The 18,109-nt window shown below is 55.4% G+C and overlaps 1 protein-coding gene across 1 annotated transcript in view; it reads left to right on the forward strand.

Moving 5' to 3' along the window:
- The window catches only part of STX8 (syntaxin 8), a 176,658-nt gene that overhangs the window by 6,732 nt on the left and 151,817 nt on the right, over positions 1-18,109 (forward strand). Inside the window, exons 3-4 of the mRNA XM_054170935.1 lie at positions 4,250-4,344; positions 8,085-8,195. Of these exons, the coding sequence (XP_054026910.1) occupies positions 4,250-4,344; positions 8,085-8,195 (206 nt within the window). The remainder of the gene's footprint in view (positions 1-4,249; positions 4,345-8,084; positions 8,196-18,109) is intronic.

Below are 18,109 nucleotides of genomic sequence, written 5' to 3' on the forward strand. Positions count from 1 at the left end.
TTCTCTGGACACCTTCAAGTCTCTCAATGTCCTTCCTAAACTGAGGGGCCCAGAACTGGACACAGGACTCAAGCTGTGGCCTAACCAATGCAGAGTCCAGGGGCACAATGACCTCCCTGCTCCTGCTGGCCACACTGTTCCTGATGCAGGCCAGGATGCCCTTGGCCTTCTTGGCCCCCTGGGCACACTGCTGGCTCATGTTTAGGCAGCTGGCAATCAGCACCCCCAGGTCCCTCTCTGTTTGGCAGCTCTCAGCCACTCTGACCCCAGCCTGTAGCTCTGCCTGGGGTTGCTGTGGCCAAAGTGCAGCCCCTGGCACTTGGACTTGTTGAATGCCATCCTGTTGGCCTCTGCCCATCTGTGCAGTCGGTCGAGGTCCCGGTGCAGAGCCCTTCTGGCCTCTAACTGCCCAACATCTGCTCCCAGCTTGGTGTCACCTGCAAACTTGCTGATGACTGACTCAATGCCCTCATCCATATCATCAATGAAGATGTTAAAGAGGATGGGGCACAGCTTTGGGGCTGGAGGTGGCTGTTGGCTGAGTGCTCTCCAGGCTGCCTCAGCGTGGCTGCATCTGCTGTGGTCTCTGTGTTTGGCAGTGTTGGAGACCAAGCCTCTGGGAGCCAGGGAGGTTTCAGCTTCTGATGCTCTGGGGGGTGGGGGGGTGGGTTCGGGGGATCTCCCACCCCACCCCTGCACAGACGCCAGTTGCACTGCAGCTGGGGGCAGGATCCCTGCGAGCTGTTGCTGTCTGGCTGCTCCCTGTGTGTCTTCAAGAAGAGAGGAATGAAGCTCAAAGCAAACATCCCTCCTCACCACAGGGAGCAGCCCACTTTGGTACCCATTCAAAGCCACAGCAGGGCTGATGCCTTGTGAATAAGAAGCACACAAAGGCCTAATTGGAAGGACTTGCCCAGTTAATTGCAGTGACAATGTTTCTTCCCAGTGTGTTCTGCCTAACTGGAAGGAGAAGAAATAACATTTAAGGAGGAAAACCCCAGAGGAGGATGGCAGCCTGGCTCTGGGAGGGGTGGGGAGGGAGGGAGGGAGGAGGATTCCTGCAAGCCTTGAGCTTGTTCGCAGCAGGGGAGAGTGTGAGTGGCTTCAGTCCACTTGGAGTGAGAGCAGACATGTCTGGATCATGGGCAGGTCAGCTGTGAGAAGGGCTGGGGAGCTGTGGTAGGTGCTGCTGAGAGGGGAAGTGGAGGAAAGCTGAATTTCTTTGAGATCCAGGCCAGGTTGGACGAGGCCCTGAGCAGCCTGGGCTGGTGGGAGGTGTCCCTGCCCCAGGGTGGTGGGGTTAGAACTGGGTGATCTTGAAGGTCCCTTCCACCTCCCACCAGCCCAGGTTGCTCAAGGCTTCATCCAACCTGGCCTTCAACACCTCCAGGGAGGAGGCAGCCACAGCCTCCCTGGGCAACCTGATGCCAGTGTCTCCCCACCCTCACTGGAAAGAATTTCTAGAGGTGTTCCAGGCTGAGTTCCAGACAGGGCTCTGAGCAGCTTTGTCTGGTTGAAGATGTCCCTGCCCATGGTGGTGGGATTGGAACTGGATGATCTTGAAGGTTTCTTCCAACCCAAACCATTCCATGATCTTTACAGTCTAGAGGAGTTTGGTGGGGAGGGAGCACCTGAACCTACAGCAGCCTTTCCTCTAATTCTGAGAGCTGGGGAGGGACTTTGGACCAGGGCTTGGAGTGACAGGACAAGGGGCCATGCCTTTGAGCTGGAAGGGGAGAGGTTAAGACTGGAGATGAGGAAGAAATTCTTGAGAGTGAAGGTGGGGAGACACTGGCACAGGCTGCCCAGGGAGGCTGTGGCTGTCCCCTCCCTGGAGGTGTTCAAGGCCAGGTTGGATGAGGCCTTGAGCAGCCTGGGCTGGTGGGAGGTGTCCCTGCCCATGGCAGGGGGGTTGGAACTGGCTGAGCTTGAAGGTCCCTTCCCAGCCAACCCATTCCATGCACTCATGAAACCTGGTGGCAGAAGAGAGCTGGCTCCTGTGTCTGCATGAAATTCCAGGGGAAAGAACTGGAAAACAGGCTGGAAAGTATTAAAATGTGCTGGAATGTTTTGCCCATATAAAGGAATGTGTCTGGATGTTGAAAGCCAGCTCTCCATATTCCCCAGCAGCAGTGCATTTGGATTGTGCTTGCGAAACCAGGGCTGTTTATCTCCCTGTTGTGTAAGCAGCCAGCCCAGTGAACTGCATCAGCCCCTTCCTGGCTGGGCTTGGGCTGGAGTCCTTCACAGGATCACAGAATCACCAAGGGTGGAAGAGACCTCAAAGATCAGCAAGTCCAACCTGGCACCACAGACCTCCTGACTAAACCGTGGCACCAAGTGCCACATCCAATCCCCTCTTGAACACCTCCAGGGATGGGGACTCCACCACCCCCTGGGCAGCACATCCCAATGGCCAACAACTCTCTCTGGGAAGAACTTTCTCCTCACCTCCAGCCTAAACCTCCCCTGGCACAGCTTGAGACTGTGTCCTCTTGTTCTGGTGCTGGATGCCTGGCAGAAGAGACCAACCCCCACCTGGCTACAACCTCCATTCAGGGAGTTGCAGAGAGCAAGAAGGTCTCCCCTGAGCCTCCTCTTCTCCAGGCTAAGCAACCCCAGCTCCCTCAGCCTCTCCTCACAGGGCTGTGCTCCAGACCTCTCCCCAGCTTTGCTGCCCTTCTCTGGACACCTTCAAGAGTCTCAATGTCCTTCCTAAACTGAGGGGCCCAGAACTGGACACAGCACACTGCTGCTGCTTTAAGTTCAACATCTTAGAGTCATAGAATGGTCCAGGCCAGAAGGGACCTCCAATGGTCATCCAGTCCAACCTCCCTGCAGTCAGCAGGGACATCCCCAGCTGGATCAAGTTGTCCACAGAGGTGATTCTGCCTCTTTGCTCTGGTGAGACCTCAGCTGGAGTACTGTGTACAGGTTGGCGCCCTCACTACAGGAAGGACATGGACCTGATGGAGTGGGTCTAGAGGAGGGCCATGAAAATGATCAGGGGGTTGGAGCAGCTCTGCTCTGAGGACAGGCTGAGGGAGCTGGGGGTGTTCAGCCTGGAGAAGAGAAGGCTCCAGGGAGACCTAATAGCAGCCTGCCAGTACCTGAAGGGGGCACAGGAAGGATGGAGAGAGACTGTTTGCAAAGGCCTGCAGGGACAGGACCAGGGCCAATGGCTTCAAACCAGAGCAGAGCAGATTGAGATTGGATATTAGGAAGAAGTTCTTCCCTGTGAGGGTGGTGGAACACTGGCAGAGGTTGCCCAGGGAGGTGGTTGAGGCTCCATCCCTGGAGATATTCAAGGTCAGACCCAATGAGGCTTTTCCTATGTCTGTGTTTTAGTTTGCCTGTAAATACAGCTTCATTTGCTTCCAAACCTTCTGAGCTAGCCTGGTGACTTGTTTTGGGGGAGACTCTCCAGGTTTTATGTTGGGGGAGGGGGGAATTCCCAAACCCACCACACCCATCTGTGCTTCTTCAAGACGCCCTGCCTCCAACTGTGCCCATGTAGCAAGTACCCAGAGCTGCCAAACAGAGAGGGACCTGGGAGTGCTGATTGACAGCTGCCTGAACATGAGCCAGCAGTGTGCCCAGGCCAATGGCATCCTGGCCTGCATCAGGAACAGTGTGGCCAGCAGGAGCAGGGAGGTCATTGTGCCCTGTGCTCAGCACTGCTCAGGCCACACCTTGAGTCCTGTGTCCAGTTCTGGGCCCCTCAGTTTAAGAAAGACATTGAGAGACTTGAAGGTGTCCAGAGAAGGGCAACAAGGCTGGGGAGGGGTCTGGAGCACAGCCTTGTGAGGAGAGGCTGAGGGAGCTGGGGTTGCTTAGCCTGGAGAAGAGGAGGCTCAGGGGAGACCTTCTTGCTCTCTACAACTCCCTGAAGGGAGGTTGTAGCCGGGGGGGGTTGGTCTCTTCTCCCAGGCAAGCAGCACCAGAACAAGGGGACACAGTCTCAAGCTGTGCCAGGGGAAGTTTAGGCTGGAGGTGAGGAGAAAGTTCTTCCCTGAGAGAGTCGTTCATCATTGGGATGTGCTGCCCAGGGAGGTGGTGGAGTCCCCATCCCTGGAGGTGTTCAAGAGGGGATTGGATGTGGCACTTGGTGCCATGGTCTAGCCATGAGGTCTGTGGTGCCAGGTTGGGCTCGATGACCTTCGAGGTCTCTTCCAGCCTTGGTGATGCTGTGATTCTGTGATACCCAACTTTCTGTGGCTGTAACCCCAATCTCTCTCTGCCTTTCCAGCTCAACGTGGTGATCAGGTCCTTGCTGCAGTCCCTCCGGGAGAAGATTGAGCAGCTGAAGGAGCTGCTGCTGAGGGCCGTCTCAACCCGCCAGATGTATCGCCGTGGACACCACCAGCTCACTGACCTCTCTGCTGTGCCAGAGGGGAGAGATGGGCTGGAATGGCTCTGACACCCAGCTGGGGATTGCCCCTCATGCCATATATAGAAGAGTTTGCCTCTAGAGCTCTGGCAGTGCTGCTGCTCAGTGGCTGGCTTGTGGCCGTAGTGCCCAAGCGTCTCGGGTGTGGTGGGTGTGAGCTGGGCTTTGCTGTGTCCCAGAGAAGCTCAGCAAGGTGGTCTGAGTAGTCTCAGAGCTGGATTGAAGCTTAAGGAGGGGGGATTTAGACTGGAGATTAGGAAGGAATTCTTTGCAGTGAGGGTGGGGAGACACTGGCACAGGCTGCCCAGGGAGGCTGTGGCTGCCTCCTCCCTGGAGGTGTTCAAGGCCAGGCTGGATGAGGCCTTGAGCAAGCTGGGCTGGTGGGAGGTGTCCCTGCCTGTGACAGAGAAGTTGGAGCTAGATGATCTTTAAGGCCCCTTCCAACCCAAGGCATTCTATCAATCTTCAGAATGATGTCACAACACTTTAAACTCTGCCTTAGGAATCCCAGGGTCTCTGAGAGTGTTGCCCTGTGGCCTGGGTTGGATCTGCTGCTCATTCCATGTGTTGGAATAGTCATGCTCAAGGAGTCCACCCATCTCCCTGCAGCTATCCAGCAGCAACCATTTCCTGAATGAATGCTTCATTTCAAGCTTACCATGGCAGAAATCCCTTCTCAGCTGCCTGAGTGCTGTGCTGATGGCCAGGGGTAAAACTTCCCTGGACAGTGAGTGCTTGAGAGCAGAGCAATGCTGCTGCTCTGGCTGAAAACACAGAGATCAGCTCAGCTGCTGCAAATGGCTTGGATGGGAGCACACTGCATTGGGTTAGGAACTGGCTGGAGGCTGAGCCCAGAGAGTGGTGGTGAATGGTGCCACAGCCAGCAGGCAGCCAGGCACCAGTGGTGTGCCCCAGGGATCAGTGCTGGGCCCCATCCTCTTTAACATCTTCATTGATGATCTGGATGAGGGCATTGAGTCCATCAGCAGTCAATGTGCAGATGGCACCAAGCTGGGGGCAGGAGTTGATCTGCTGGAGGGTAGAGAGGCTCTGCAGAGGGACCTGGACAGGCTGGGCAGATGGGCAGAGGCCAAGGGCAGGAGATTGAACACATCCAAGTGCCAGGTTCTGCACATTGGCCACAACAACCCCAGGCAGAGCTACAGGCTGGGGTCAGAGTGGCTGAGAGCAGCCAGGCAGAGAGGGACCTGGGGGTGCTGGTTGATGGTAGGCTGAACATGAGCCTGCAGTGTGCCCAGGCAGCCAGGAGGGCCAATGGCATCCTGGCCTGCATCAGGAAGAGTGTGGCCAGCAGGAGCAGGGAGGTCATTCTGCCCCTGGACACTGCACTGGTTAGGCCACACCTTGAGTCCTGTGTCCAGTTCTGGGCCCCTCAGTTTAGGAAGGAGGTTGAGATGCTGGAAGGTGTCCAGAGAAGGGCAATGAAGCTGGGGAGGGGTCTGGAGCACAGCCCTGTGAGGAGAGGCTGAGGGAGCTGGGGTTGCTTAGCCTGGAGAGGAGGAGACTCAGGGGTGACCTCATTGCTCTCTCCAACTCCCTGAAGGGAGGTTGTAGCCAGGCAGAGGTTGGTCTCTTCTCCCAGGCACCCAGCACCAGAACAAGAGGACACAGTCTCAGGCTGTGCCAGGGGAGGTTTAGGTTGGATGTTAGGAAGAAGTTCTACCCAGAAAGAGTGATTGCCCACTGGAATGGGCTGCCCAGGGAGGTGGTGGAGTCACCAACACTGGAGGTGTTCAGGAGGAGACTTGATGGGGTGCTTGGTGCCATGGTTTAGTTGTTTAGGTGGTGTTGGATTGGTTGAGGGGTTGGACTCAATGATCTTGAAGGTCTCTTCCAACCTGGTTTATTATTATTATAAAATCTGCTGAGCACTGCTTGGAAGAGTCCTTCCAAGTGTCCCTGGGATGGATTAAACAAAGGAAGCACACAGCCCCTGCAAGCTGCAGCACTTGAGGGCATCCTGTGCCTCAGAGATGCTGCAGGAATAGTTTTGCTGCTGTCTCAGTGGCTGTTGTGTTGTTCTGCTGATGGGCTGCAGATGGAAACGTGCTCCAGGTACATTTTGGATTGCTTCCTGGTTGCTTGCCTGGGAGCCACTCACCTGGGCTGTGTTAAGAGCCTCCAGTGCTATAGGATGTGAGGTAGGCTGTGGATTTTAGGAGCTCTGTTCTGTTGGGGCCTGCCCTGTTTGGATCATAACTGTGTAGGTTGAAGCTCTCAGTGAAACTCAGCTTCCCTTAGCTAACCTCTGCAGTGCTGCTGTGTGTTCACTGAGGCACAGATTGCACTGGGTTGGAAGGGACCCTCAAAGGTCATCTTGTCCAAGCCCCTGCAGCTGTCAGTGTTCTGGAAGAGATCAACTGCTCAGGGCTGCTTGGTAGTACATGGAAGGATTAGGTTGGATTTTGGAGGGGGAAATGCCATTCTTACTGCTCATTCTGATCTGGCAGTGAAGAGCCTTCCAGTTCACTTAGAGCTTTGAGGTGGTGACCTAAGGATCACTCAGTGGTCACTGTGTTAAACAGTCACACAGTGTTAGGGGTTGGAAGGGACCTCTAAAGATCAGCAAATCCAGCCCCCCTGCCACAGCAGGATCCCCCAGGGTAGGTCACACAGGAATGCATCCAGGTGGGTTCTGAAAGTCTCCAGAGAAGGAGACTCCACAACCTCTCTGGGCAGCCTGCTCCAGGGCTCTGGCACCCTCACAAGAAGTTTCTCCTTATGCTGAAGAGGAACTTCCTGGGTTCCAGCTTGTACCCATTCTTTCTTGTCCTATCACTGGGCACCACCAAGGAGAGCCTGGCCCCTCCATGCTGACTCCCACTCCTAGGCATTGGTCAGATCCCCTCTCAGCCTTCACTTTCCCAGACAAAACAGCCCCAGGGCTTCAGTCTTTCTTCTCATGAGAGATGTTCAAGTCCCCCAATCATCCCTGTAGCCTCCATTGGGCTCTCTCCAGCTGATCCCTGTCCCTCTTGAGCTGGGGAGCCCAAAACTGGGCACAGTATTCCAGGTGTGTTTTCAGCAGGGCAGAGCAGAGGGGGAGCAGAACCTCCCCAGCCCTGCTGGCCACACTTTGCTTGCTGCACCCCAGGATCCCATTTGCTCCCCTGGCCACAAGGCCATGTTGCTGTCCCATGGTGAGCTTGCTGTCCACCAGGCCTCCAAGGTGTTGATCCATGGAGCTGCTTTACATCAGGACAACTCTAGTCTGTATCTGGTGTTATTCCTCCCCTGGGACAGGGCTCTGTGTTTGCCCTGGTTGAGCTTCAGAAGGTTCTCTCTGCCCAGCTCTCCAGCCTGGCCAGGTCTCACTCCACGGCAGCACAGCCCGGGGGGGTCTCAGCCACTCCCCAGTTTTGTAGCATCAGCAGACCTGCTGAGGGCCCACTCACTCCCCTCCTGCAGGTCATTGGTGAAGATACTGAGCAGAACTGGACCCAGTGCTGAGCCCTGGGGTACACCAAGCTTGAGATGTGTACCCTTCAGAAGCACAGAGTGCCAGCAGGTTTCATGCAGAAAGCTGTGGCCTGTCCTGGGGGATGCTGCAGCCTTGAGTTCAGCCAGTCAGGTGTGGTGAGCAGGGCTTTGGCTGATTTTGAAGGCTGTGTAGCAGGGCTCATTTTATGTGTTTCAGTGGGTTTGAGTGTGGTCCTTAACCAAGCATCCTCAGCACCCAGCTGGAGGGAGACAGGAGGCAGAATTTGGTGGACGACCTCCTCACGCGCCAGAAGCAGCTGCAGGCATCCTACCAGAGTGAAGGCCCAGAGCCAGATGTGACAAGGTAGGGCACTGTCCCCTCCAGGGAACAGTCTCATTTCTGCTTTGAGCAGGTCTGAGCAGAAGGCCCAGAGCCAGATGTGACAAGGTATGGCACTGTCCCCCTCAGGGAACAGTCTCACTTCTGCTTTGAGCAGGTCAGCTGCAGGCATCCTACCAGAGCGAAGGGCCAGAGCCAGATGTGACAAGGTATGGCACTGTCCCTTCCAGGGAACAGTCTCACTTCTGCTTTGAGCAGGTCTGAGCAGAAGGCCCAGAGCCAGATGTGACAAGGTATGGCACTGTCCCCCTCAGGGAACAGTCTCACTTCTGCTTTGAGCAGGTCTGAGCAGAAGGCCCAGAGCCAGATGTGACAAGGTATGGCACTGTCCCCCTCAGGGAACAGGCTCACTCCTGCTTTGAACAGGTCTGAGCAGAGTGTGAAGTGCATCCCCTGAGCTCCTTTATCTCTGCAGGTGCCAAGCTGTGCTTTCACTGGACTGCAAACCCTGTGAGGTGTCACACATGGCTGCAAAGCTGGGGAGTGAGGGGATGGGGAGCTGGGGGTGTTTAGCTTGGAGAAGAGGAGGCTCAGGGGAGACCTTCTTGCTCTCTGCAGCTCCCTGAAGGGAGGCTGTAGCCAGGTGGGGGTTGGTCTCTTCTCCCAGGCAAGCAGCACCAGAACAAGAGGACACAGTCTCAAGCTGTGCCAGGGGAGGTTTAGGCTGGAGGTGAGGAAGGAGTTCTTCCCAGCAAGAGAGATTGGCCATTGGGATGTGCTGCCCAGGGAGGTGGTGGACTTCCCATCCCTGGAGGTGTTCAAAAAAGGCTTGGATGTGGCACTTGAAGCCATGGTTTAGTTGCCAGGAGGTGTTGGGTGATAGGTTGCACTTGATGATGTCTGAGGTCTTTTTCCAACCTGGTTGATTCTGTGATTCTGCTTGGCAGAGCTGACTAAGGGGTCTAGGACAGTCAGTCACTGAGCTGGGCTCATGGGCCACCACAGGATGTCTACATGAACCACTGAATCACAGAATCATTTAGGCTGGAAGAGACCTTTAAGATCACCAAGGCCAACCACTAACCCAGCACTGCCAGGGCACCACTAAGCCATGGCCCTCAGCACCACAGCTACACAGCTTTGCAACCCCTCCAGGGATGGGGACTCCCCCACTGCCCTGGGCAGCCTGGGCCAGGGCTTGACAACCCTCAAGGGAGGAAATTGTTCCTGGTGCAACTTGAGACCATTTCCTTTCATCCCATCACTTCCTCCTTGGAAGAGGAACAGGCTGGGGTCAGAGTGGCTGAGAGCTGCCAAACAGAGAGGGACCTGGGGGTGCTGATTGACACCCGCCTAAACATGAGCCAGCAGTGTGCCCAGGTGGCCAAGAGGGCCAATGGCATCCTGGCCTGTATTAGGAATAGTGTGGCCAGCAGGAGCAGGGAGGTCATTGTGCCCTGTGCTCAGCACTGGTTAGGCCACACCTTGAGTACTGTGTCCAGTTCTGGGCTCCTCAGTTTAGGAAGGACATTGAGAGACTTGAAGGTGTCCAGAGAAGGGCAACAAGGCTGGGGAGAGGCCTTGAGCACAGCCCTGTGAGGAGAGGCTGAGGGAGCTGGGGTTGCTTAGCCTGCAGAAGAGAAGGATCAGAGGTGACCTCATTGCCCTCTACAACTACCTGAAAGGTGGTTGTGGCCAGGTGGGGGTTGGTCTCTTCTGCCAGGCAAGCAGCACCAGAACAAGAGGACACAGTCTCCAGCTGTGCCAGGGGAGGTTTAGACTGGAGGTGAGGAGAAAGTTCTTCACTGAGCGAGTCATTCGTCATTGGGATGTGCTGCCCAGGGAGGTGGTGGAGTCCCCATCCCTGGAGGTGTTCAAGAGGAGATTGGACGTGGCACTTGGAGCCATGGTCTAGTTGTGAGGACTGTTGGGACAGGTTGGACTTGATGATCCTTGGGGTCTCTTCCAACCTTAGTTATACTGTGAGACTGTGATACTGTGTGAAGAGATCACCCCCCACCTCACTCCAGCCTCCTTTCAGGGAGCTGTAGAGAACAAGTAGGTTGCCCCTCAGCCTTCTCCAGCCAAACAACCCCAGGTCTCTCAGCTGCTCCTCCCCAGTCCTGTTTTCCAGACCCCTCCCCAGCTTTGTTGCCCTTTTCTGGACCTGCTCAGCCTCTCAATGTCCTTCTTGAAATGAGTGGTGTCAAAACTGAACCCAGGGTTTGATGTGTGGCCTCAACCAGTGCCCAGTACAGGGGGACAATCATTTCCCTGCTCCTGCTTGGCCACACCATTGCTGACCCAGGCCAGGATGGTGTCTTGGCCACCTGGGCACACCCTGGCTCCTCTCCAGCCAGCTGTTGATTAACACCCTCAGGTCTTTCTCTGCTGGGCAGTTTCCAGGCTTGGGGCAGTGTCTGGAGGAGCGTTCCTGGGGTTGGTGTGACCCCATTGCAGCACCCAACACTTGGCCTTTCTCATGCCATTGTCCTCAGCCCACTGATCCAGCTTGCCCAGCTCCCTCTCTAGGGCCCTCCCTACCCTCCAGCAGATCAGGGTTGTTGAGCTCAGAGCAGAATTGTTGGAAAAGCAGCTGCCAGGATGAGACTTCATGGTCACACACTCCCCAATGATCACATTGTGTAGCAGTCAGCAGGGGCCTTCAGATGGAATTCATCTGACTTTCCACTTTGGTGTGTCCTCCACAAGTGGAAAAAGTAATTGTGGCTAACAGCCTGCAAGTTGTGCTCTCCTCACACAGCTCTCATCTAGCCCAACTCTGGGGGGAGCTGTTTGTCCTCTCCAACAGGTTCTTAGAGAGGATCCAGCCCTGGTTGTCTCTGCACATGAAGAGAGGCAGAGCCTTTACCTTCAGGTGTGAAAGTTGGGGCTCCTGCCCTGAATTGTTAGCAGTGCTTGAGTCGGGCTCGGTGGGAGCTGCGCAGGTGCTGTGTCTGTAGCATACAAACCATGCAGGGCATGGAGTGGTCTCCAGAGGAGAGAAGTGGAGCTGCAGTCTGTGGTGTTGGCAGAGCTTGCTGTGTGCCCATGGCTGATGGAGTTGCCCTTGAGTGCAGACTGCAGTGGGTGAAGCTTGGGTTGGAAGCCTCACGCTTCGTAAAGTGCACCCTCGCTCCCTGTGGCAGCCCAGGCTGTGTGGCAAGCTCCAGTGCAGCTGGCACAGGCTTCTTCAGCTGCTGGTGGGATGCTGCAGTGCAGTCTGGGTCACACCCTGTGGCTGAGCAGAGCTTCCTCACCTCTGCTGAGCTGGGCTGTGCTGGGGGCTGCCTCAGAGGAGTGCAGCTGCAGTGGGGACTTGGAGTAGAAACATGAGCTTTGAAACTGGCAGCTTGTGCTTCCAGGGGGCAGCTGTTTGCACTGCAGCCCAGCATGGAGGAGCTGGAAGGCACCACTGGAGAGCATCCAGTCCAACCCCCCTGCTAAAGCAGGGTACACAGTGTCCAGGAGGATCTTGAAAGTCTCCAGGAAGGAGACTCCACAAGCTCCCTGGGCAGCCTGCTCCAGGGCTCCAGCACCCTCACACCAGTATCACAGTCTCACAGTATAACTAGGGTTGGAAGAGACCCCAAGGATCATCAAGTCCAACCTGTCCCAACAGACCTCACAACTGGATCATGGCACCAAGTGCCACATCCAATCTCCCCTTGAACACCTCCAGGGACGGTGACTCCACCACCTCCCTGGGCAGCACATCCCAATGACGAATGACTCGCTCAGTGAAGAACTTTCTCCTCACCTCCAGTCTAAACCTCCCCTGGTACAGCTTTAGACTGTGTCCTCTTGTTCTGGTGCTGGTTGCCTGGGAGAAGAGACCAACCCCTTCCTGGCCACAACCACCTTTCAGGTAGCTGTAGAGGGCAATGAGGTCACCCCTGAGCCTTCTCTTCTCCAGGCTAAGCAACCCCAGCTCCCTCAGCCTCTCCTCACAGGGCTGTGCTCAAGGCCTCTCCCCAGCCTTGTTGCCCTTCTCTGGACACCTTCAAGTCTCTCAATGTCCTTCTTAAACTGAGGGGCCCAGAACTGGACACAGGACTCAAGGTGTGGCCTAACCAATGCAGAGTCCAGGGGCACAATGACCTCCTTGCTCCTGCTGGCCACACTGTTCCTGATGCAGGCCAGGATGCCATTGGCCCTTTTGGCCACCTGGGCACACTGCTGGCTCATGTTCAGACAGGTGTCAATCAGCACCCCTAGGTCCCTCTGTGTTTGGCAGCTCTCAGCCACTCTGACCCCAGCCTGTAGCTCTGCCTGGGGTTGCTGTGGCCAAAGTGCAGCCCCTGGCACTTGGACTTGTTGAATGCCATCCTGTTGGCCTCTGCCCATCTGTCCAGTCGGTCGAGGTCCCTCTGCAGAGCCCTTCTGGCCTCTAACTGACCAACATCTGCTCCCAGCTTGGTGTCATCTGCAAACTTGCTGATGACTGACTCAACCCCCTCATCCATATCATCAATGAAGATGTTAAAGAGGATGGGGCCCAGCACTGATCCCTGGGGCACACCACTGGTGCCTGGCTGCCAGCTGGCTGTGGCACCATTCACCACCACTCTCTGCACTCAGCCTCCAGCCAGTTCCTAACCCAGCTCAGAGAGCTGCTGTCCAAACCATGAGCTGACAGCTTAGCCAGCAGTTTGCTGTGGGGGACGGTGTCAAAGGCCTTGCTGAGGTCCACGCAGACCACATGCACAGCCTGCCCCACATCCACCAGGCAGTCACCTGATCATAGAAGGAGATCAGGTTGGAGAGGCAGGACCTGCCCTTCCTAAATCCATGCTGGCTGGGCCTGAGCTCTTGGCCAAAGGAATTTGTCCTCATGTTGAGGTGGAACCTTCTGTGTTCCAGCTTGTAGCTGTTGTTCCTTCTCCTGTAACTGGGCACCACTGCAAATAGCCTGGCCCCTTCATCCTGCCAGCCACCCCTCAGGCATTTATAGGCCCTGATCAGATCCCCTCTCAACCTTCTCTTCTCCAAACTAAACAGCCCCAGGGGGCTCTGGGAGGGTCTGTTGAGTTTCATGGGGTGGAGGTTGGTCTCTGCTTGCTGCTGTGCTCTGGTGTGCTGTTTGGTGCAGCCAAAGCAGAGGCTTTCTCAGCTTTGTGCTTTCTCACCTGTGTGTAAGCAAACCTTGGCAATGCAGCACCTGCTGTGGGTGGTGAAAGTGTTGACTCTGATGGAATCCATTCATTCACAGGTTCACAGGATGGGTTGGGGTGGAAGGGACCTTCAAGATCATCCAGTTCCAACCCCCCTGCCATGGGCAGGGACACTTCCCACCAGCCCAGGTTGCTCAAGGCCTCATCCAGCCTGGCCTTGAACACCTACAGAGAGGGGCAGCCACAGCCTCCCTGGGCAACCTGTGCCAGTGTCTCCCCACCCTCACTGGAAAGCATTTCTAGAGGTGTTCCAGGCTGGGTTCCAGACAGGGCTCTAAGCAGCTTTGTCTTGTTGAAGATGCCCCTGCCCATGGTAGAGGTTTGGAGCTAGATGATCTTTAAAGTCCCTTCCAAGGCAAACCAGTCTGTGTGCTGCTGTTGGTCTCTTCCTACAGGCAATTAATGATAGAACAAGAGGGCACAGCCTCAAGCTGCCCCTGGGGAGGTTTAGACTGGACAGTAGGGAAAATAGATCACTACAGGAGAGGCCAGGGGTTGGAACGTGCTGCCCAGGGAGGTGGTGGAGTCACCAGCCCTGGATGTGGTTTGGATGTGGTGCTTGGGGCTATGGTTTAGGGGTGACCCCTGTAGAGTAGGGTTAATGGTTGGACTTGGTGACCCTGAGAGCCTTTTCCAACCTGAATGCTTCTGTGATTCTCCAGAGCATAGTGCAAACCCAGCTGGTGCTCTGGTGCTGCCTTTGCCTCTCTCATTGAGTCAGCTGAAGCATGTGAAAGAGCAAGAAGGCAAAAGGTCCTTGGGCAGTGATGGTGTGAGCCAGCTCTTGTGTGTCTGCTGCTCCCAGTGCTCCACAAGCTGAATGAACCTCCTGGCAGGGCAGTGCTGGTGTGTTGTGGCTGTGGGGGTTCAACCCAGAGCTGCCCTGGTGCGAGGCTGTCGAGGCAGATGGGAGGAAAGTACCCAAACCCCGTAACAGTTCCCAGCTCCACTAGAAACTCTCTGGGAAGCCAGGATTGTCCAGCACATAAGATCACAGGCTGCATTCATTTGCCAGTGTTGCAAGGCTTGAAGCTTTATAGCTCTCTTGTAACTTCTTGAGTTAAAAATGGCTAAAGCTCTGCCAGCTGTTCTCTGCCTGGTGAATTCAGGCCCCTTCCAGAGCCTCCCTTGGGAGTCTTGTTCTCAGTGGGACAGACAGGGATGTAGCCAGGGCCTGGGTCTTGGTTCAGCACCTCCAAACTTTCCCTCGCCCAAGGCTGGGCTGTGGGGAAGGAAGAGGTTCACAGAGTGCATTGGTTTGGTAGGGACCTTCAAAAGTCATCTTGTCCAACCCCCCTGCAGGTAGCAGGGACACCTCCAGCTAGAGCAGGCTGCCCAGGGCCACAGCAAGGCTGATCTGGAATGTCTCCAGGGATGAGGCCTCAACCACCTCCCTGGGCAGCCTGTGCCAGTATCTCACCACCCTCACTGTGCAGAACTTCCTCCTGATGTCCAACCTAAACCTGCCCTGCTCCAGTTTCAAACCACTGCCTCTCATCCTATCCCCACAGCCCCTTCTGAACAGTCCCTCCCAGCCTGCCTGCAGGTTCTCTTCAGATACTGAAATGCAGCTCTAAGGTCTCCCTGCAGCCTTCTCGTCTCTGGGCTGAGCAGCCCCAACTCTCATCCTGTCCCCATAGCAGAGGTGCTGCAGCCCTCTGATCATCTTTGGCACTTCCTCTGGACCTTCTCCATCAGGTCCAAGTCCTTCTTGTCTTTGGGGCCCCAGAGCTGGCCAGAGCCCTGCAGGTGAGGTCTCAGCAGGGCAGAGAGGCAGGATGCCCTCTCTCAGCCTGCCGGCCGCCTGTGCCCCTTGCCTGCCATGCTGCGTGCAGGGACAGCAGCAGCAGCAGCAGCTTCTGCTGGGTTTAAGCTGCCCTTTCCAACCCTGGCTGTCTTCTGAAGTCGTTGCAGGCTTCTGTCCCAACCTGCTGTGGGGTTCAGTGGGTGGCCAGGGCTGCTCTTCAGCGGCCTGGAGCCAGCTTTTGCCCACTTGCATTAGAAAAATCAGCGCCTCTCGGCTGATGAAGTTCTAGCAGTGACACTTTTCTCTGGGCTTTTGTCTGGCTTTTCTGTATCTAATCCACCCCTGATGTGACAGCACACATGGTCACAAGTCCTTTTTTTTCCAGCAGTCCTTCCTTTCATTAACCTTCTTGCACCACTGATCACATGTTTGTTGTCCCCACTGCCCGGGCCCGCGAGGGCTTCACCAGAATTAATCTTGGTTTACATTTGGTCACCATTCAGTGAGTTTTACCTCCTTTGAAAACTGCTGTAGAGCTCTGGCTGCTAGTGGACTACAGTGGCCTTAATGCTCTTAGTATTTATCCTAAGTGACAACTTGGGCCAGCACACAGGGCAGGACACTCCATTGCTGTGCTATAGCATTAATTTCCCTTCCGGCCTTGTCGGCACTAATTAAGATGCAACTGGAATGTTCCAGAGGGGGGGAAAGAGGTTGTGCTGTTGTTTGTGTGACTCCCCTTGAGAAGGGTCACTTCAAGCTGCTTTAATTGGTTTCCAATAGGCAATTCCTGTATCTTCTCCCCTCTTGTGCTCCTTGGGAAGAGATCAGCGCAGTAGGATAGGACAGAGGTTGAACGGGGAAGGTTTCCCCCGCTTGTTGGCAAGGCAGAAGTGGAAGGAGGCACCAAGAGATGTTGGCCACCTGGAAATCACAGCTTAGACTTCCCTGAGTCTCTTTGGAGACACAAAGGAACTGGGAATATCCCTTCTGTCTAGCTAGGTACTCAGTGTCACAGAGTCACTGGATGGTACGGGGTGGAAGGGACCTCTGGAGATCATCCAGGCCAACCTCCCTGTCAAAGCAGGGTCACCCAGGGCAGCTCACACAGGAACACATCCAGGTGGGTTTTGAAAGTCTCCAGGGATGGAGAAGTCACAACCTCTCTGCACATCCTGCTCCAGTGCTCTGTTACCTTCACAGTAAAGAAGTTCATTCTCATGACCACACTTCCTGTGCTCATGTTTATGCCTATTGTATCACAGTATCACAGTAACTAAGGTTGGAAGAGACCCCAAGGATCATCAAGTCCAACCTGTTCCAACAGACCTCACAACTAGACCATGGCACCAAGTGCCACGTCCAGTCTCCCCTTGAACACCTCCAGGGACGGTGACTCCACCACCTCCCTGGGCAGCACATTCCAATGACGAACGACTCGCTCAGTGAAGAACTTTTTCCTCACCTCGAGTCTAAACCTCCCCTGGCACAACTTGAGACTGTGTCCCCTTGTTCTGGTGCTGGTTGCCTGGGAGAAGCCTGCTGTCCTGGCACTGGGGCCCACTGAGAGGAGTCTAGCCCCATCCTCCTGACACCCACCCCTTAGGGATTTGGAAGCATTGAGAAGATTCCCTCTCAGCCTCCTCTGGAGAATAGGTTTTGTGAGGAGCAGCTGAGGCATCTGGGGTTGTTCAGCTATGGAGAGAGCTCATTGCAGCTCCCTGAAAGGAGGTTGGAGCCAGGTGGAGGTTGGTCTCTTCTCCCAAGGAATAAGCAATAGGATGAGAGAAAATGGCCTCAGGTTGCACCAGGGAAGGTTCAGGTTGGAAGTGAGGAACAATTTCTTCCCCTTGAGGGTTGTCAAGGCCTGGCCCAGGCTGCCCAGGGCAGTGGTGGAGTCCTCATCCCTGGAAGGGTCTCAAAGCTGTGTGGCTGTGATGCTGAGGGCCATGGGTTGGTGGTGCCCTGGCAGTGCTGGGTTAATGGTTGGACTTGGTGATCTTAAAGGTCTCTTCCAACCAAACCAGTTGTGATTCTAGTTGTGTTTATAAAGAAGAGCAAAGAAAGGATCCTTGAACACAACAGAGAGCAGCCAGCCAAGCCCCATCACTTTCCTGATGCCTCTTGGCCTGTAATTAAAACTCATTAGCCTCAGGAAGAAATGCCAGGAGGGGGGCAGCCTTCAAGGGCTGAGCCCTGGGCTTTGTGTTTTGCCTTCTATCTTTGCTTCAAACTACCTGAACCTTCTACCCAAGATTGTTTCCCTCCCAGCAGTGTCACTGTGTTGTGCTGGCCTGGGTGTGCAGGGTCTGCAGGGAAAACCAATGCTGGCCTGAGACCTGCTCTTGGTCCTGTGGCTGTGCTCAGGCAGACTTCAGCCCCTGCACAGGGAGCAAAGGTTCAGGTTGGACTTGGAGAAGGTTTGCCCCTTTGCCTTTCCTCTGGGTGCAATTGCCCAAGCTGCAGCTTTGTTCCAGACAGAATTCTCCTTTCTTAGGATCCTCTCATTGCAGAGGAGCACAAGTGGTAGAGGTGAGGCTGTTTGGATGAGGACTATAGAACTTTATAAGATGTTTTGTGGTGTGGTCAGTGTTGTGTGGGAAGGCTGCAGAGCTGCTGAGGGGCCTGGAGCAGCTCTGGGAGGAGCAAAGGCTGAGAGCCCTGGGGCTGAGAACCTGCAGAAGAGCAGCCCCAGAGGGCAGCTGAGCAATGCTCAGCAAGAGCTAAAGGAGCTGTGGGGGGCAAGAGACTACTGGGGAGAGTCCAGTAGAGGACTGTGAGGATTTTTAAGGGCTGAAAGCAGCTCTGAAGAGGAAAAGCTGAGAGCCCTGGGGCTCTTGAGCCTGCAGAAGAGCAGCCCCAGAGGGGGAGCTGAGCAATGCTCAGCAAGAGCTAAAGGAGCTGTGGGGGGCAAGAGGCTGGGGCCAGACTCTGCTCAGTGGTGCCCAGGGACAGCACAAGGGGCAGTGGGCACAGACTGGCAGCCAGGAGGTTCCATCTGAGCAGGAGGAGAAAGT

The sequence above is a fragment of the Dryobates pubescens genome, chromosome 20 (genome assembly GCF_014839835.1).
Source record: "Dryobates pubescens isolate bDryPub1 chromosome 20, bDryPub1.pri, whole genome shotgun sequence".
Classification (NCBI taxonomy): Eukaryota; Metazoa; Chordata; class Aves; order Piciformes; family Picidae; genus Dryobates; species Dryobates pubescens.